The 21,324-nt window shown below is 35.9% G+C and overlaps 1 protein-coding gene across 3 annotated transcripts in view; it reads right to left on the bottom strand.

Annotated features, from left to right (window-relative positions):
• ZFYVE9 (zinc finger FYVE-type containing 9) overlaps window positions 1–21,324 on the bottom strand; it is a 176,386-nt gene that overhangs the window by 44,112 nt on the left and 110,950 nt on the right. For all 3 annotated transcript variants that reach the window (XM_034652679.1, XM_034652673.1, XM_034652666.1), the window contains 3 exons: window positions 18,737–18,857; window positions 14,985–15,107; window positions 12,653–12,808 (listed from right to left, as the gene is read on the bottom strand). In XM_034652679.1, coding sequence (XP_034508570.1) covers window positions 12,653–12,808; window positions 14,985–15,107; window positions 18,737–18,857 — 400 coding nt within the window. The remainder of the gene's footprint in view (window positions 1–12,652; window positions 12,809–14,984; window positions 15,108–18,736; window positions 18,858–21,324) is intronic.

Here is a 21,324-nt window from a genome sequence, read left to right as displayed (position 1 = left end):
TCACAGATTCCTTGAGTGAAGTAGGAAGCTATGTTTACAGTAGGGTCCACAAGTGAAGGGAACACCTCCCCACGAAACTCAGAGAAGCTTTGTGGCTGACAGCCATGTTCACCTGAACATTATCATCTGCCAAATACATTTAGGGACAGGACTCTAGCCCCAGGATTAGCCAAATCTAGCTGTATATTTGAGCTGCTGGGCCAGATCTATAAAAACAAAAAATCTCCATATCCAGGAAGCAGTATGGTATTTTGGGGGAAAAAGAAAATCACAAATTATGGAGTCACAGAGGTATAGGTCTGAAATTATGGAGTCACAGAGGTATAGGTCTGAATACTAGTTCAATCACTATTATGTGATTTGGGAGTAAGTTATTTGACTTCTGTGAGCTTCAATACCTGTGTAAAATGGGGGAAATTACAAATTTCAGACCTGTTGTGAAGAATAAATGATAGAATTTATACAAAATGCCTAACAGCACATGGCACAGAGTGTGTTCTCAAAAACTTGCAACTATTACTGTCATAATGTACATATACATATAATGATGAGCCAAATATTACAGGATTTTCTTTGCTTTATCAAAGATTTTAGAGTAAGATTTGTATAATTTTTCATCTTTTAACCTGGGGGAGGAGAAAGAGAGGTAAAAGAGATGGAAGATTTTCTTCCATCTATAATGGAGAGTACACAATATCATTCCTCTAAAGTTCTAACGAGAGCACAATGTTTATGTTTCATAAGATTGCCCTGGGGCATACAACTCAAAGGTAAAAACTATATTGGCTTGGTACTCAAGGCATTCATTCATTATCCCTTTGGGGATCTCCCTATTAGAGACTGGATTATTTATGGATAATCTATTACTGGTTATTTTTCCACAGATATTACCTTATTGCTTCTACCACCTAAAAACCTTCTCCTCCCTGTCTCAATCACACTCAGATTCCTCACTACACCCCTTTATATTATAAAATATGTGTTATCCTGTAAGCATCTACTTTCTTTAAAAAATTTTTCTAAGGTAAATCTCTATCAATCCTAACGAGTGATTTAGTTTAGACTGTCAGGTACCACCTCATCTACAAACAAGCAGCATTCCACAGGTGTAGATACCGGCAAAAATAAAACAATAGGAGAATCTGACAAAGACAAGCTTTCATTGAAAATTTAATCTGGAGCTCTTGAACTCATAAAGTCTGTTATATATTTGTTTACACAGGTACTTCTCTATGAGAACATTCAATACAATGAGTCCACTGAATTAATTCTATAAGTCTCAAGACCACTACAGAATCCATATAAATAAAATAGATACCAATTCTTGCTTCTGAGCTTAAATGACCTGGCAAGAATGTCAAAAGCTTGTATCAATAGCTTACAAAGCAATTTTACATGACCTTGATCAGATAATCATCAGATCAGTGCCACTAGGCTAACAGAGCAGGTATCATTTCCCTGAACTTTGGGATATTTATTTCACAGGTGAAGAAACTGAAGGTTAGGAGTAGAGGTGAAGTGACTCTCAAAAGACACAAGGTAAAATAGCGGCAAAATAAGATCTAGAAAGCAGATCTTTCAATCTCCTAGTCTTCCCATATATCATACTGCCTTTAAAATATATACATATATATAGTAATTTGCAATTTTCCACCTTAAGTTTGGAATTTTAACTTTGTTCTTCAAAGTGCTTACAGCCATCTTTAAATTCAATTCAAATACAGCTTATTATCTATATAACAGCTTCCTTTTGTTTCAAAGCATGTTTATCCTCACAAATAACTCAAATGGAATTCCAAACAAATGGTTCAAGTAATATTAATATTTGTGAATATTAACATATAACCAAACCTCAAGCTATCAAAAGAATTTGGATAGTCCCTTGGTGTTCTTTGTAATAAACTACAGTTAAGCAGGAGTACTTCATAAAAGGTCATTTCCTCAGTTTACAACATCTGTGAGATTTACCATATAACTTCAGAAAGTTCAAGAGGCAGTTTATTGCTTTTTTAAGACATGGGACCTAGAGAAGATACAGCTGAATTCAGACCTGGGTTCAGCCACTAATCAACTACATGTTTGATCTTTGGCAAGTTACTAACACCCTTGGTGACTCTCAGTTTCCTCATATGTAAAATGGGGACAAGAACAGTATGAATCTCACAGAGTTGTAGTCAAGAAGAAATGAAATAGTGCACGTTAAACAATGAATATGGCCTAGCATGCAGTGAGTGCTCAATAAATACTGTAGGGGTGCCTGGGTGGTGCAGTCCATTAAGCATCCAAATCTGGGTTTCAGCTCAGGTTGTGATCTCAGGGTTGTGAGACTGAGCCCTGCATCAACCTCCATGGTCAGCAGGGAGTCTGCTTAAGACTCTCTACTCCCTCTCCCTCTGCTCCCCACCCTGAGCACGCATACTCCCATCTCTCTCTCAAAAAAATCTTTTAAAATAGATAAATAAATAAATACTAGATATTGGTCTTAAATCACCTCTTCGTAACTACTTCCACTTTACTTTCTCATTGGGTGAAAAATTACTTTGCAAAAGCAGCAATACCATGGCTCCTTTGCTCATAGACAGATACAAAATAAATTTAATTTACCAAAAAGATTCACAATTGTAAAAAGAGACTAAAAATCCAAACCACGATATGACATCTTTAACTCAAAAAACAATACAAGAAAATTATTGATGACAATGAAAACACCAATGAAGTCCCTCCTTCCCTGGAAACACACTGGTTAGGAAACATTTTTTTTTCTTCTTATTTTACAGATAAAAAAGTGACCTGCTTCAGAAATACTAAAGATTATAAACTGTGTAATTTTTATGGCCATGAGGAATAATAGCAAGCCACTAAAATCTGAAACAATTACTACACATTGATTGATCAATCACACCTTTACCACATGATATGTACTGTTAGATACTGGTCCAAAAAAGAGAAAGAGATACACATATTAGTAAAATATGATCTAAGATGTACAAAACCTGACAGACTCCCAGTCATTCCACAAATATTTACAGGATACCTATCATTTTTTAATAGATGTCTTATTATTTATTTATATTCTTTGAGAGATTACTATTTTAAAATCTCTTTTTTTCCCTCCTGTAATCCACCTACAATTTTTCTTCAAAATATTTGTGGGGATTGGGGCCCTGGATGGCACAGTCGTTAAGTGTCTGCCTTCGGCTCAGGGCGTGATCCCGGCGTTCTGGGATTGAGCCCCACATCAGGCTCCTCCACTATGAGCCTGCTTCTTCCTCTCCCAACTCCCCCTGCTTGTGTTCCCTCTCTCGCTGGCTGTCTCTATCTCTGTCAAACAAATAAATAAAATCTTTTTAAAAAAAAAATACTCGTGGGGATAGAAAATTGGCAAGAGATGGTGGTTTAAAAATGTCTAAATACATTTTTTTTCTAAGTTAATAGTGAGTATGCACCTATACTCTTAGACTGAGATAAACCTCCACATTAAAAAAAAAATCGAACTCCATTGTATTTGAGGCCTACAACTTTATTAGTGACATCACAAAATTATTAATAAAAATAAAACTAGAAAATGATTGCAGTTTATTAATAACCTACACATTATTAATACGGTACCTTAAAATTTACTTTGTCTTTTGATAAATCTATATAAGAAATGTAAGTTAACCAAAAGTTCATCTGGGTTAACCCAGGCGACCACAATTTAAAGATACAAAATAAGGAAGATTTCAGTAGAGAAGGTGACAAAGAGAAATAGTTAAAAAAATTTTTTTCAAAGATACAAAATTACAGAAACTTCCCAAATAATCTGTATGAGTGACCCATGGTATTTCTTTCTCAAGGATCAGAGACACCGAGGCCTCAGAAACACTCTTACTTAGGTTGACCTCGATAGTATTTACTCTTGTCTCCAAGTCCCAGGGGGAACAAGAAGTCAGGAATAAGCACAGCATTTTTATTAATAGAAGTGTTCTCTCAGGACTCCTTCCCTCCAGGTACTTTTCCACAAAATGACAAACAAAATTACTCCTAGAGACATCATATCAATTTACTGATTCCTTCAATCCACAGGTTTTTTTATTAAGCTTCTCCAATGTGCCAGACTAATGTTCTAAAGGCTGGTACACAGAGTTCAGCCAGATAAATCTTGCCCTCACAGAGCTTATATTCTAAAGGAGGAGCACAAACAACATCAGTTAGTAAAGTTAGTAATAAATGTTTTGAAGAAAATAAAACTAGGAAGGTAATGTAAAAGATTGATGGGAAAAGGGGAGAGAATATTTCCTTAGCTTAAGAGGGTCAGGGAAAAATCCTTTGAGGCAGAAACATTTGACAACAGACCTGAATGAAGAGAAGATCCAACCAGCTAAGATCTGCAAAGAATAGCATTCCAGGTCTAGGAACAGTAAGTACAAAAACCAAGAATTAGAAATAAGTTTGATGGGTTCAGAGGTCACAAAGGTGATCAATGTAGCTAAAGCTACAGTAAGAGCAGTAAGAGATAAGGTCAAAGAAATCTTTAGGTACTAAGTCATATAGGATCTTGTTGGCCAAAGGAATTTGGAGTTTATTCTAATTGTAGTGGAAAGCCTCCGGAAGGTTTACAGCAGCTTCAATTGGTCCTTCATACCCATCATTATGCTACACAACTATGCTCTCAATTCACAAGGACTAGATTTAGGATACCCAAAGAACAGCTGAGAGAAGATAAACATGTCTGCAAACATAAGGTTGCAAATGACTGAAGAGGAACAAAAAGCATTTTTCAAAGATAAAAATGATTTCACTTGCAAGGTTAATATTTACATTCTCTGCTTAAATTTTAATTGTTTTCTTGCCTTGTTCCAAAGTTAAATCTAAAAGCTGAAAATTAATAACAGTGTAAGCCTTGTTATGCCCATGTAAATATTAATCAATTCACATTAATATTCCTCTTATATTAATGAGTTTTTTGAAGAGAGAATGTACCCTAGGATCCAGCATAAAAGGCAAAGAAAGATTACCCAAAACAACAGTTCAGAGATCAAGACTGATTTCAGAGGCTCTAACATGAAAAAGGAGTTCTAAAAGAAGACAATGTTGGGAATGAAAAAGAAGTAATATTCAAAGAGATAATAACCAAGAATTTTCCAAATTAAAGAAAGAAATGTGTTTTCAGATCAAAAGTACACTTTTGGGGGCGCCTGGGTGGCACAGCGGTTAAGCGTCTGCCTTCAGCTCAGGGCGTGATCCCGGCATTATGGGATCGAGCCCCACATGAGGCTCCTCTGCTGTGAGCCTGCTTCTTCCTCTCCCACTCCCCCTGTTTGTGTTCCCTCTCTCGCCAGCTGTCTCTATCTCTGTCAAATAAATAAATAAAATCTTTTTTTAAAAAAAGTACACTTTTGGCACTAGGCAGCAAAAATAAAACTAAATCCCATATATGTACACATATAGATCAATGGAATAATAGAGAAAGAGATCTATACACAGAATACAAACTAATATTCAAAAACAATATCAAGGTAATTCAATGGCAAAGGATAGTCTTTTTAACAAATTGTGCTGAACAACCGGATATCCATAAGCAAAAAAAAAAGAACTTTTGAGTCTTACCTCTCTGTAGGGGCCAAGGGCAGGCTGCCCCTCAGATGCGCCACTTTGGCATGAAGATTATTTTGGGTTAACAAGCTATTAAAACCCAGCAGATTCAGGAATAGCTCTTTACCTCCCACACAACTGCCTACAAAAAATTTAAATAAAGGACCTGATCTGGGAAGAAAGCTATCACCATAGATAACTACATTATACTGTGGACTAGGTATGGCAGACATGAAGGAACCTACACAGGCCTGCTTGATCAAAGTTCTCTATGTCACATTGTTTCTGGATGGCCCAGAAAACATTTGAACATTAACTCTTTTCATCTTCCTGTGAATTGCATTACTTCCCTCTGAAGTCCCAGACTCCTACCACCCCATTTTCCTTAGTTCAGAATGACATATATACCTCACTTTGCCTGTCTTTGGAATTTCCATGTCTGTATAGACTCCGCATATGTATGAATTAAATTTTATTTTCTCCTATTAATCTGTCTCATGTCAAGTTGATTTTTAGTTCAGCTAGAAGAATCTTGACAAGAACAGGAAATTCTTACTCCCCAAAACCTCACTTGCTGTGCAAATATTATTAACTCAAAATGAATTATAGATCTATATGTAAGAGCTACAATTATAAAACTTCTAGAAAAAAATATAGGAGAAAATTTTTGTAACTTTGGGTTAAGGTAAAATTTTTCTTAGGAAACTAAAGTATAAACTATAAAAGAAAAACTGATAAACTCGACTTACCAAATTTAAAACTATACTCCTTGAAAGACAGTTAAGAAAATGAAAAGACAAGCCATGCACTGGAATATAATACTTGAAAAATGCACTATCCAATAAAGGACGTGTGTCCAAAATTTATAAAGTACTAAAAACTCATTAAGAAAAACTCAGTTTTTAAATGGGCAAAAGAAGAGTTACAGATGACAAATAAGCATATGAAATGATGCTGAATATCATTAGCCATTAGGGAAATGCAAACTGAAATTACAATGAGATGCTACAACACATTCATTAGAAAAGCACACACACAAAATTTTTTAAGGCAATATCAAGTCTGGCAAGGATCCAGAATAATTGGAACTTTTCATACATTGCTTGTAAATGTATAAACTACAATATGTACATACAATCAATCATATGGATGAATCTCAAAAGCATTATGCTAAATGAAATAAGCCAAATACAAATGTGAGATTCCATTTATAAAACCTTCTGGAAAATACAAAACTATTGGGAAAGAAATCAGATTGACAGTTGCCAGGGGCAGAAGATAAGGGGAGAGGATTAAATACAAAAGGACATGAAGCAGGGTTTAGACATGATGGAAATATTGTGTATGCTGATTTTGGTAGTGGTTACCTGACTATATCTGTTCATCTACACTCACTAAAGTGTATGTCTGGAAAGGTGGATTTTACTGTATATAAATTATACCTCAATAAACCTGACTACAAAAACTCACAGAAAACTTTAGTAACAGCTTGCACAAAATTAAGGATAAAAAGAAAATCCTAAAAGCCCAAGACTGAAAAAAAAAAGAAAAAAAGAAAAAAAAACAGACTGAAGGAGATGCCAAAAGACAATGGAGTCATATCTTCAAAGTACTTCCTAAGGGGAGGTAAAAGGAAGAAAGTAAGGAAGGAGAGAACAAAGAGAAAAGGGAGGGGGAAAAAATCTGTTAACTTAAAATTCTGTAACCAATGAATTACTCAAGAGGGATGGCAAAATATAAAAATTTGAGACATACAAAGGCTAATGGAGTTTACCAACCACAGAGCTCCCCTAAGAGAACTACTAAAAGGATGCATTTCAGCAAGAAAACCAAGTCCAAATGGAAATATAAGATAGTAAAACAACAGATATGGAGAAAATAAAATGGCAGTTTTAGTAATTTTGATTGAACTGAATAATGATAGTGATCTTTCATACTGACATTGAATACTGAATTAATAATATAAATAAAAACATTTTTCTTTTACAACAAAAGGCAAAAAAAAAACTATAGGTAACAACAGTAAGACTCCTTTAAGTGTAGGGTTAGGTTGTGTGTTCGAGACCTTTCTTGTTTCTTGAGAAAGACTTATATTGCTACTTACTTCCCTCTTAGGACTGCCTTTGCTGAATCCCAAAGATTTTGAACAATTGTTTTCATTTTCATTTGTTTCCATGACTTTTTTAATTCTTCTTTAATTTCCTGGTTGACCCATTCATTCTTTAGAAGGATGCTCTTTAGCCTCCACCTATTTGAGTTCTTTTTTCAAAGCACTGTGGTCCGAAAATATGCAGGGAATGATCCCAATCTTTAGGTATCAGTTGAGACCTGATTTGTGACCCAGGATGTGATCTCTTCTGGAGAATGTTCCATGTGCACTAGAGAAGAATGTGTATTCTGTTGCTTTGGGATGATGTTCTGAATATATCTGTGAAGTCCATCTGGTCCAGTTTGTCATTTAAAGCCCTTGTTTCCTTGTTGATCTGCTTAGATGATCTGTCCATTTCAGTGAGGGGGTGTTAAAGTCCCCTACTATGATTGTATTATTGTTGATGTGTTTCTTTGATTTTGTTATTAATTGGCTTATATAATTGGCTGCTCCCATGTTAGGGGCATAAATATTTACAATTGTTAGATCTTGTTGGATAGACCCTTTAAGTATGTATGACATAGTGTCCTTTCTCATCTCTTATTAAAGGCTTTGGTTTAAGATCTAATTTGTCTGATATAAGGATTGCCACCCCAGCTTTCTTTTGATGTCCACTAGCATGATAAATGGTTTTCCACCCCCTCACTTTAAATCTGGAGGTGTCTTTGGGTCTAAAATGAGTCTCCTGCAGACAGCATATTGATGGGTCTTGCTTTTTATCCAATCTGATATCCTATGTCTTTTGATTGGGGCATTTAGCCCATTTACATTCAGGTTAACTATTGAAAGATATGAATTTAGTGCCATTGTCTTGCCGGTAAGGTGACGGTTAACTGTATATTGTCTCTGTTCCGTTCTGGTCTATGTTACTTTTGGACTTTCTCTTTGCTTAGAGGACCGCTTTCAATATTTTTTGTAGGGCTGGTTTGGTGATTGCAAATTCTTTTAGTTGTTGTTTGTCCTGGAAGGATTTTATCTCTCCTATTTTCATTGACAGCCTAGCTGGATAAAGTATTCTTGGCTGAATTTTTTTTCACTTAGTACTCCGAATGTATCATGTCAGTCCTTAATGGCCTGCCAGGTCTCTGATACTTTATGTGGAAAACCCAAAAGACTCCACCCCAAAACTGCTAGAACTCATACAGGAATTCAGTAAAGTGGCAGGATATAAAGTCAATGCACAGAAATCAGTTGCATTTCTATACACCAACAACGAGACAGAAAAAAAAGAAATTAAGGGTTGATCCCATTTACAATCATACCCAAAACCATAAGATACCTAGGAATAAATCTAACCAAAGAGGCAAAGGATCTGTATTCAGAAAACTATAGAATGCTCAAGAAAGAAATTGAGGAAGACACAAAGAAATGGAAAAACATTCCAAGGTCATGGATTGGAAGGACAAATTGTCAAAATGTCTATGCTACCTAGAGCAATCTACACATTCAATGCAATCCCTATCAAAATACCATCGACTTCTTTCACAGAGCTAGAACAAATAATCCTAAAATTTGTATGGAACCAGAAAAGACCCCAAATAGCCAGGGGAATGTTGAAAAAGAAAACCAAAGCTGGTGTCATCACAATTCAGGACTTCAAGCTCTATTACAAAGCTGTAATCACCAAGACACTATGGTATTGGCACAAAATCAGACACATAGATCAATGGAACAGAATAGAGAACTCGAAATGGACTCCCAACTCTATGGTCAACTAATCTTCGACAAAGCAGGAAAGAATATTCAATGGAAAAAAGACAGTCTAGTCTCTTCAACAAACAGTGTTGGGAAAATTGGACAGACATATGCAGAAGAATGAAACTGGACCACTTCCATACACCATCCACAAAAAAAGACTCAAAATGGATGAAAGACCTAAATGTGAGACAGGAACCCATCAAAATCCTTGAGGAGAACATAGGCAGCAACGTTTCTGACCTCAGCCACGGCAACTTCTTCCTAGACACATTGCCAAAGGCAAGGGAAACAAAAGCAAAAATGAACTACTGGGACTTCATCAAGATAAAAAGCTTTTGCACAGCAAAGGAAGCAGCCGACAAAACCAAAGACTACTGACAGAATGGGAGAAGGTATTTGCAAATGACATATCAGATAAAGGGCTAGTATCTAAAATCTATGAAGAACTTATCAAACTCAACACCCAAGGAACCAATAATCTAATCAAGAAATGGGCAGAAGACATGAATAGATATTTCTGCAAAGAAGACATCCAAATGGCCAACAGACCCACGAAAAAGTGCTCAGCATCACTCGGCATCAGGGAAATATAAATCGAAACCACAATGAGATACCACCTCACACCAGTCAGAATGGCTAAAATTAACAGACAAGAAATGACAGATGTTGGCAAGGATGAGGAGAAAGGGGAACCCTCCTACACTGTTGGTGGGAATGCAAGCTGGTGCAGACACTCCGGAAAACAGTACGGATGTTCCTCAAAAAGTTAAAAATAGAGCTACCCTACAACCCAGCATTTGCACTACTGGGTATTTACCCCAAAGATACAAATGGAGTAATCCGAAGGGGCATCTACACCCCAATGTTTATAGCAGCAATGTCCACAACAGCCCAACTATGGAAAGAGCCCAGAGGTCCATTGACAGATGAATAAAGAAGATGTGAGGTAGGTAGGTAGGTAGGTAGATAGATAGATAGATAGATAGATATACATACATACACGGTGGAATATTATTCAGCCATCAAAAATGAAATCTTGCCATTTGCAATGACGTGGATGGAACTAGAGGGTATTATGCTAAGTGAAATAAGTCAATCAGAGAAAGACAATTATTATATGATCTCACTGATATGTGGAATTTGAGAAACAAGGCAGAGGATAATAGGGAAAGAGGAAAAAATGAAACAAGATGAAACCAGAGAGAAAGACAAACCATAAGAGACTCTTAATCTCAGGAAAAACTGAGGGTTGCTGGAGTGGAAAGGGGTGGGAGGGATGAGGTGGCTGGGTGATAGACATTGAGGAGGGTATGTGTTGTGGAAAGCGTTGTGTATTGTGTAAGACTGACGAATCACAGACCTGTATCCCTGAAACAAATAATGCACTGTTAATAAAAAATAATAATAAAAAATAATTTAAAAAACGTTCTAGGGGCGCCTGGGTGGCACAGCGGTTGAGCGTCTGCCTTCAGCTCAGGGCTGTGTAAGACTGACGAATCACAGACCTCCACATCAGGCTCCTCTGCTGTGAGCCTGCTTCTTCCTCTCCCACTGCTCCTGCTTGTGTTCCCTCTCTCACTGGCTGTCTCTATCTCTGTCAAATAGATAAATAAAATCTTTAAAAAAAAAAAAAAAAAACGTTCTAAAAAAGATGCATATATCTAATCAGTATAACATAAACCTTTCACCTATAGCTGGGCATTTTGGTTACCTCTGAATTTTTGTGTTAAATTTAAGTAATACTGCAATAAACACTTTCATGTACAAAGTATATTTTACATTTTAGATAATTTTTTGGGCACAGAATCTCACAAGGGGAATTACTGCATTTAGAAAGTATGACTAATTTATGGTTTTAATATATTTATAAAATATTACCATGTAATACATGAAAATAATTTTAATGCCCTGGTCAACCTCACTTCCCTTTCCAAGCCTTGTTCCTCAGAGATAATCTCTTCTATTATTCATTTGTTACAGTTATTTATTTTTTTTAAAGATTTTATTTATTTATTTGACAGAGAGAGAGACAGATGCGAGAGAGGGAACACAAGCAGGGGGAGTGGGAGAGGAAGAAGAAGGCTCACAGTGGAGGAGCCTGATGTGGGGCTTGATCCCATAACGCCGGGATCATGCCCTGAGCCGAAGGCAGACACTTAACCGCTGTGCCACCCAGGCGCCCCCATTTGTTACAGTTATTATACTACTCTTTCCCTATTTACCAACCACAGATATTGTTTTTTTTTTTACTTCCTGTTATGATAATGAGAATTCAGCTCAACCATACCACTTCTTACCTACTTTGTTAAATCAGAGGAGGTTAACTTTGTAATTCCAAACAATACACATAAATATATTTCTTCTCTCTCAACTTATAATAATATGTCTTTTTATTAGTATCCTCAGTCTTTTCCAGTACCTAGGCATTTACTTTTACATTGGTAGGGCAAACAATATTTATACTTTATCTTGAAACCATAATAAAGTTGCCCATGCCAATGGTTTTTAAAACTTGAAAATTAAATAAAGAACACTTACATTATAATTATATAGATATTGTTAACTGAAGAAACAAGTAGTAAGTTATGATTCTGCTTCCTTCTACCAGGTACCAATATCATGACCCCTAAGCCACTCAAAGAAAAATATTCTTACATCATGGTCAATGGATTATCTTACAACTCTGATTCTAGCCTTTGTAAAATAGTAAAAACCACACCACGTGAAGTACTAAAATTTGTATTTCCTTAAGCCTTGGCAAGTTCTAACTTGCCATTGATACCAAAGTCCAATGCCAGGCTTCCAAATTTATAACTATTATTTTGCATCTGAGTCCACAAATGTATCATCCTTTTTTAAGATTTTATTTATTTATTTGACAGAGAGAGAGAGAGCGCGTGCATAAGCAGAGGGAGGGGCAGAGGGAGAAGCAGGCACCTGCTGAGCAGGGAGCCCTATGAGGGGTTGATTCCAGGACCCTGGGATTACAACACGAGCAGAAGACAGACATTTAACCAACTAAGCCACCCAGGCACCCCTCATTTTTTTTTTTTTTAAGTAGGCTCCACACGCCATCTTGGAGCCCAACATGGGGCTTGAACTCATGACACTGATATCAAGACCTGAGCTGAAATCAAGAGTTGGATGCTTAACCAACTGAGCTACCCAGGCAACCCCCCAAATTTTTATTGTCTTATAAAGGGTGCAGACTAAGTCATAAAGCATTCCCACCTGCCAGAGCATCCCGATAAAGCTGCACAAAATGATTAAAGATATCCTTCGGCAAACACTTTTCATCCGGTAGACACTGTAGAAGAATGACTATCTCAGACTGACCCACTGCATGCATTCCCTTGGTTGTGAAGCACCAGCACTTCCTGTTCACATCTATGAATGGAATAAAAATATAAAAATAGAGACACTCTTCTCAATCCTTACCTTTAAAAAAAATGCACAGAAATCTGTTATAATACAGCAAAGAACAAAATAGGTTATAGTGAATCTGTACAATTCAACTGTGAACTATAAATGCACTGAGCCAAAGAATTTTTGTAGAAAATAAAACATACGAACCCCTCTGGTTTTAAGCAAATACTTAGAAAGACAATGGGAAGGGAAGTAAAAGTAATAGTGAAAGAAAATGCACTTAAAACTTTTAACTCTTATTATTAAAAGATATGATTATTAAAAGAAAACATCTCATTAAAAATAAATAAAACTAGGTATCCTAAGCTATAATGATTAAAGAATATATTCCCCCACCTATATTTTTTAAAAATTCACAAAATAAATAAAAAAATACACTAATTAATTCACTTTACCAAGGGAAAAAATTACTTATGTAGAACTAGAAACAACAACAATAAAAGCCAATATTACAGCTTTGGATTCAGGTTGTGGCCTAAAGAAAATATACTTTTGTATACAGTTTCTAAATTTAATTTGTGACTGAAAGATTCTAGCTTTTTATTTAATTTTTTTAAAGATATTATTTTTCAGTAATCTCTACACCCAACGCGTGGCTTGAACTTTACAATCCTGAGATCGATAAAGAGTTGCGTGCTCTACTGTCTGAGCCTGCCAGGTGCCCCAAGATTTTAGTTTTTTAAAATTATAGTCCTTTTTGGGATAAAATGCTAGATAAACAGCAACATGATTTTACTTGGTTTCATCCTGTAAAAAGTGGTGAAAGAATGGCTTTTCTGGACTATTTACTTCCACTTCTCCACCTTAAGGCATTGTAGCGTCCCAACAGCACAAACCATATGTAATTAAAAATTACGTTCAATCTTACTTTAATCATTTGTACTCCATACACAATAGGATCCCCAAAGGAACTGAAATAATATTCAAATATAATTATAGATATCACAATGTAAATCAAAACTAATAAAAGTTCCCTTTCTTTCACTTTGGGAATTGTTACGTTATATACCTAACCAGGAAGCACCTGATACAACTATATTAAGATGGTGTACACTTCAGAAATTCTGGGTTAGCTATTTTCTAAGTGTCACTTATAAACTAGATATGGTAAATTGAAATTTCACGAATTATTTTAAAACCTAATCCTAGAAGGAAAGGGGGCAACCCATTAGTCACTGGCCAAATATACAAGGGTACAATTAACAAGTAAACTAGAACCTGCACTCTTTAATACCGAACCTCAAAGGAAGTGGCATATAGGTGTTTCTGGTCTCCAAGGCCAACTTAAAGTAAGTACCCAGTGGGAATTAGAAGACAGTTCCTGAGTGCTTTTCTGCAAAACTGCCTATTGACATTCATCCAGGATAAATGCATTCCCTATTTTCCAATACCATCCTGGAATTAAGATTCTAATTTACTGTCCTCTTACTCATTCTGATGCTCAGAAGCTAGTCCCAAGAATGAAGAAGTTTCTTCTGAATCTTAACTTATGATGTACTGAAGTTTTACTATGCGTTAGCTAACTAACACTTCTTTCAAATAAAGGTTTGTACATGATTAAGGTTTCTGCGATTTAAACCTAGCATGTAGGGGCGCCTGGGTGGCGCAGTCGTTAAGTGTCTGCCTTCGGCTCAGGGTGTGATCCCAGCATTCTGGGATCGAGCCTCACATCAGGCTTCTCCGCTAGGAGCCTGCTTCTTCCTCTCCCACTCCTCCTGCTTGTGTTCCCTCTCTCGCTGGCTGTCTCTCTCTGTCAAATAAATAAATAAAATCTTTTAAAAATAAATAAATAAATAACTCTAGCATGTAAATAATTTGACCCTCCTGGATAATTTATCCACCTCCAACTATTCTGGTGTTGAGTTGTGATTTAGCACATCCATCTCAAGAAGTTCTGTTTGGCTTTCCTCTGTGGGGAATTCATCTATCTCATCTCAAGAGTTTCAGTTAGTTCCACAGTTGTCCTCTGGGATATGTTATTTTATACAAACCAATTTCTCCGGTACCCAGTTTTCAGTAAGATGTGGCTCCATCCATATAAAAATACTTCTGTGTAATGAACTTGAAAGCTTTACTTATTATCTATGGGTCAGTAAAGTATCTCATTTTAATTTTAAAAAACAAATTTCTAACTTACAATTTACAATTTTAACCATTGACAACAAATTTGCATTTAAAACAAATACAAGTGGGTCAGGACCACCATCCTCTAATTGCTGCATTACTGAAATCTGTGATGGTTTCTCTTCCACAGCATAGTCTGTAAGGGAAGAAAACAACATACAAGATTAGTTGAAGGAATAAATCAAGAAAGTAATCAGATGGAAGAACAGGCTAATTATTCACAAGAAAGAGTTAATTAAGCACCTGATTTACAGATAGGGTGAACATACGTTTATACCTGCTGTGCCAATGTAATGCTAATAGTTCCCCTTTCATTCTCAAAAGTGACCCAGTCCAGTTTGGAGGAGAACATGGTTATCCTATATATAGACTTCTCCACAAACTGACTTATCCCATAATCTAAAGACCCCTTTAGCACATGCACCCCGCTGTTTATAGAAGCATTATCAACAATAGCCAAACTATGGAAAGAGCTCAAAGTCCATCCACTGATGAATGGATAAAGACGACGTATTTTATACACACACACACACACACACACACACACACACACACACACAATGGAATATTAGCCATCAAAAAGAAAGAAATCTTGCCATTTGCAATGATGTGGATAGAGCTAGAGTATATTATGCTAAGTGAAATAAGTCAGTCAGAGAAAGACAAATACCATATGATTTCACTCATGTGGCATTTAAGAAACAAAACAGATGAACATAGGGGAAGGAAAAAAAAAAGAGAGAGGGAAGCAAACCATAAGAGACTCTTAACTTTATGTAGAGAACAAACTTAGGGTTGATAGGGAGGGAGATGGGCTAAATAGGTGATGGGTATTAAGGAAGGCACTTGTGATAAGCACTAGGTGTTGTATATAAGTGATGAATCACTAAATTCTACACCTGAAACCAATCTTACCATATGTTAACTAACTAGAATTTAAATAAAAACTTGAAAAAGAAAAATAAAGATAGCCCTTTAACAAAAATTCTCCAACTATAACAAGAATTTCACATATTACATGTTCTAAGACCAACATTTAAAATAATCTATGATGTACAAGAAAGTGATAATACACTACTTACCTCTGGATGAAAAGATGTTGAGGGGTTGAGGTAGAGGAGAATCCTGCTTTTTACTCTATATTCTTTTGCACTGTTGAGTTTTTTTTTACCATTAAAAAACTAAATTTAAAAAAAATGTACCCAAAAAATAAACTAAAACTATCATAAGTGACTGGTTTCATGAAACACTTCCTCTAAATCAAGAGTTCAGCACATACATCAATCACCAAAATCACCAGTAAATCAACATAACAGATTCCAAACATGGACAAGTTAATACTTGAGACCCTGCACAGAACCTTTCCCATTTAATCCCTAAAAGCACAGTATGTGATATTCAGTCATGCCATTTTGAATGACGGTAGTCTTCCCAGCTTGAAGACAAAATCATGGATAATAACCAACAGGAAGCAAAAAACTATTTTTTGGATGTAAGGGGAAATGTCTACTCTACCAATGAAAATATTTATTGAAAAGAAAAATATTAAGTGACTTTTAAAAAGAAGAAAATATTTGTATGAAATTATTCCACTGGAATACAAAAACTGCAAAATTCTGGTGAAGAGATAGTAATATGGTTAAGTAAGTATAAACAGTTGTTTCTTAGTAGGAGCATTTTGATAATTAGATTTAATGAAAATGGAATCTTATTTAAATAACAGAGTAGGCCAATTTAACTTCTTATAAGTTAAATCTAAGACTCATTAAAATAACCGAAATTTGAACCTAAGTTACTAATGAAAGAATAGTTTTAGGGAGTCCTAGTAAAGTAGCAAAGATTACATAATCAAAAGAATGCTTAACTTACATGAACGCTCATAGTTGAACTATCTGGGACATGGCTGGATTTTATAGTCAGATATTTTCAGCCAACATTGCTGAGCTCACTATAGGCCCAGCACCATGGTAGGAGAAGACATAAGCATGAATTAAGACTGGAGAAATGCATGGTTTTAGTGAAAGAATCAGATCTATAAAATATCCAAATACAAGTAAGAAAAGTGTTAATATAGTAAAGGTCTATAAGAATTTCTATTCCGGGGCACCTGGGTGGCTCAGTCAGTTAAGCATCCAACTCCTGATTTTGGCTCAGGTCATGATATGAGATTGAGCTCCATGTTGGGCTCCGCACTCAGCGTGGAGTCTACTCAAGACTCTTTCTCCTCCCTCTCCCTCCCCCTTTCCTCCTCCCCCTGCTAATGCATGCACATGTGCTCTCTTTCTCTCTCTAAAATCAATAAATAAAATCTTAAAAGAAAAAAAATGAATTTCTATTCAAACAGAGATGATGTAAAACACTACTACAGAGCAGCACTGGTAAGGATTCAAAGAAGAGCTTTTCATTAATCTGGATTTTGAAAGGTTGAGGAGTTCTTCAAGGAGTCTACAGTATACAAGGATATTCTAGGCAGAGGAAAGGAAGATAAGGAAAGTATTAATTACATGTCTACTTTGCACCAGACACTGTTCTTGCTATTTACTTTCAGGTATGAAATCTGATTTAATATTTACAATGACTTTCAAGTAGGTGCAATAACCTAAGATTAGGAAAGATTCAGGGAGGATAAATGACCTGCCCACTGGGTCACAGCTAGAAAATAAGGGTACTGGCATTAAAACCCCGGTTTGTCCAGTTTTGCAGTCCATTCTCTCCCGGCTATTCCGCAGCAAAAGAAAAAACATGGAAGTCTGGAAAGTGAATATTCAGAAAACAGTAAATGATCTGTAGTGTGCATAAAGTACTGGAGTATTGGCCAGAAATACAGTTAAAAGATAAGTTGAGATAAAGTTATATAAGATATAAGTTATAAGTTATATCTTTATAAGATAAAGTTGAGATAAAGATAAGTTGAGATAAAGTTAAAAGATAAGTTGAGATAAAGTTATAAGATAAAGTTATATATATAATAATAAAAATACATATAACATTGTATGCTAAAATAACTAATTTATACTGAAGGCATTGGGAATCCACTAAATGTTTCTAAGCCAGAGCAATACATGATAATATCTATGGTGAAAAAGATAACTGGCAACAACATGAAGGATAAAATAAAGGAGAGAAAGACTGAAGGCAAGGACACCAGGTAAAAGACTAAGACAAAACTGTGGAAAGATAACTGATAAACCATCTCCTAAAAATGTACTAATTAGATGCTGATCTGTATCTGTCAACAACAAACTTTCACATAAAGGTAAGCATTCTTTTGATTGGATAGTAATTCTACTTCTTACCAGAACTCACTAAAAATATATTTTTTTAACAATAAACTTGTTATTTACATTCAGGCTCTCCATTTATTGTACGTACATTTCTGAATGTATAATACACAGCAAAACAAAGTTAGATTAATGTCCTGACTGTTCAGTCAGGTGGGCCAAACCCTAGAACCATAAGCAACTCTTCAGAGTATTATGTGCTTTGAAATATAAAGAAAAAAAATGCCAATGAACTACATTTATACCATAATTAAAAATATATCCTTCCAACAAATGAAATGACCTTATAATCTAAATACATAAATATCTCCTCTGAAACCATCAGTAACAGCAACCATTATTGTCATGGCACCGAGTAATTGTTTTCTCTGTTGAAGAAGGAAAAGGTGGTTATCACTCGAATTCTCTCTCTTTCCCTTAATCAGAAGGCAATATCTGGCATCCCACCATTACTATCCCTGTTTAAACCCGTAAGTCCACATACCTCCTTTCACACCGGTGGAGATGAGAATGGGAGGAAGGCCATCTTCAGGAATTAGGTTCATGGCACTGCCAACAGGACTTCCAACCTGAGTTATACTCCCAGAGAACAGAGAAATATCCATCTAGGAAAAGTAAATCAGCAAAGTGAGTTTTATAAAGAGGTCAAGACTGTAGCAGAATACTACTGAGAATATAAACGTGAATTTAAGTGAAAATTTGGAAATCATACTTTTAGAAAAATACCATAAGTTTCTCATTAACCTGTGGTTTCCCAAAGGCCTGGGTTTATACTATGAAAATATTTCCAACTGTAGAGTTTCTCTTTTGGCATCACCAAATCATAATAATGAGGGAAGAGGCCTTGTAGCCTGGGTTAAAGCTTTCTCTACCCATGTTTCCTCTGCCATAAAAGAAAATATTTTTAAAAACTGCAGTGGCAACAGAAAGTTTCAATGTTATGTCAATTTCTGAAACTTTAATGCGTTTGGGTCCACTTAAAGTCTCTTTTACACTGCTTTTTAAAAATAACTTTGACAGATGCCTGAGTGATTCAGTTGGTTAAGTGTCCCTTGACTCTTGATTTTGGCTCAGGTCATGATCTCGGTCGTGATAGCGAGTTCCTTGTTGGGCTCCCTGCTGCACATGGAGCCTGCTTAAGATTCTCTCTCTCCCCCTCCCTCCTTCCCACCCCCACCCTGGCTTTCTCTCTAAAAAATAAATAAATAATAAAAGTAAAATAAAGGTAACTTTGAGAATAGTGGTGATGGTTGTACAGCAATGTAAATGGACTTACTACTACTGGCTTGCACATTTAAAAATGATTAAAATGGCAGATTTTACGTTATGTATATTTTACCACAATAAAAAAAGGGAAAAAATTAACTGATAAAATACAGAGATTACAGGAGTGCCTGGGTGGCTCAGTCAGTTAAGGGTCTGACTCTTGATTTCAGCTCAAGTTGTGATCTCAGGGTCCTGGGTCCAGACCCCATGTTGGGCTCCATGCTCAGGAGGGAGTCTACTGGAGGATTTCTCTCTTTCTTCTTCTGCCCCTCCCCCTGCTTGTCCTCTCCCTCCCTCTTTCTCTGTCAAATAAATAAAACTTTAAAAAAAATAGAGATTAAAGTCATTGTTTTCGTTTATTATGCAATGAAATAAAACTTCAAGTTTATTTTTCTTTGCATTAATATGAAGATCATATTAACTACACTATTTAATAAAGTAAAACATTGAAACACACATTTGGGGTAGAGCTAAATCCACTTAATTAACAATTTAATAGAATATCCTGAAAGATCTATTAAAATAATGCTCTCCTCACTATATTCTAAACAACTAAGCAAAAAAAAAAAAAGCTTTAAAAAATGTTGAAAGTGTTTAAAAACTGTTTTTAACACATTTGTGTTTAAAAATGTTTATAGCAGCTTTATTCATAAGAGCCAAAGACTGGAAACCATCCAAATGTCCATAACAAGAATACAGATAAACTGTCATATATCCATACAATGTAACACTACCCGGCAATAAAAAAATACCAACTTTAGATGCACACAACATAGATGAATCTCATAATCATTAGTGTAAGAAGCTAGACATAAAACATTATATACTATATGTTTCCATTTACATGGAACTAAAGAACAGAGGCGCCTGGGTGGCTCAGTCAGTTAAATGTCTTCCTTTGGCTCAGGTCATGATCCCAGGGTCCTGGGATTGAGCCCCACGTTGGTCTCTCTTCTCAGTGGGGAGGCCTGCTTCTCCCTCTCCCTCTGCCTGCCACTCCCCCTGCTTGTGCTGTCAAATAAATAAAATCTTAAAAAAAGAAAAACTTTAAAAACAGTCAAAACTAACCCATGGTGATACAAATCAAAATAATGGTTACCTTAGGGGAAAAACAGGCAGGTATTGACAGAAAAAGGGCATGAGGGAACCTTCTAGAGTGATGGAAATGGTCTGTATTTTTATATTGGTTGAAACCCAGTGGTGGCTGCATGGGTATGTCTATAAATTCATCAAGTTGCTTCCTAAAGATTAATGTTCCTTAAGCACTTTGCTATCTAGATTTTACACTTGAATAAAGATTAAAACTATCTTTTAAAAAATGTCCATGTCTTACTGTATTTTTGTCTATATTATAATTTAGAACTCTATCAGTTTTTAGTGGGTTTTTGCTAAAAATTTTGCAGTGTTCTCAATACATCATCACGTAAGAGGAGATTTGGAAATAAAATTTTTTTAAGGATTTTATTTATTTTTTTGAGAGAGAGAGGATGAGAGAGAGAGTGAGAGAGCACGAGATGGGGGAGGGTCAGAGGGAGAAGCAGACTCCCTGCTGAGCAGGAAGCCCCATGCAGGACTCAACCTGGCAACTCCAGGATCCTGACCTGAACCGAAGGCAGTCGCCCAACCAACTGAGCCACCCAGACACTCCGGAGATTTAGAAAGTTTTATTGACAAATCATTATTACCTGATTTGAAAGCCTAGTATGGGAAATAATCTATTCTAACTTACTATTTAATGATGCATAAATCCATCTTTTAGTATCACAGAAAGGGGTCATGTGGCCTCTACTTATATATCATCTGTGA

This window comes from Ailuropoda melanoleuca, chromosome 2 (genome assembly GCF_002007445.2).
Source record: "Ailuropoda melanoleuca isolate Jingjing chromosome 2, ASM200744v2, whole genome shotgun sequence".
Lineage (NCBI taxonomy): Eukaryota > Metazoa > Chordata > Mammalia > Carnivora > Ursidae > Ailuropoda > Ailuropoda melanoleuca.
Note: the sequence above shows the minus strand (reverse complement) of the source record. Positions and strands in the feature narration are given on the sequence as shown.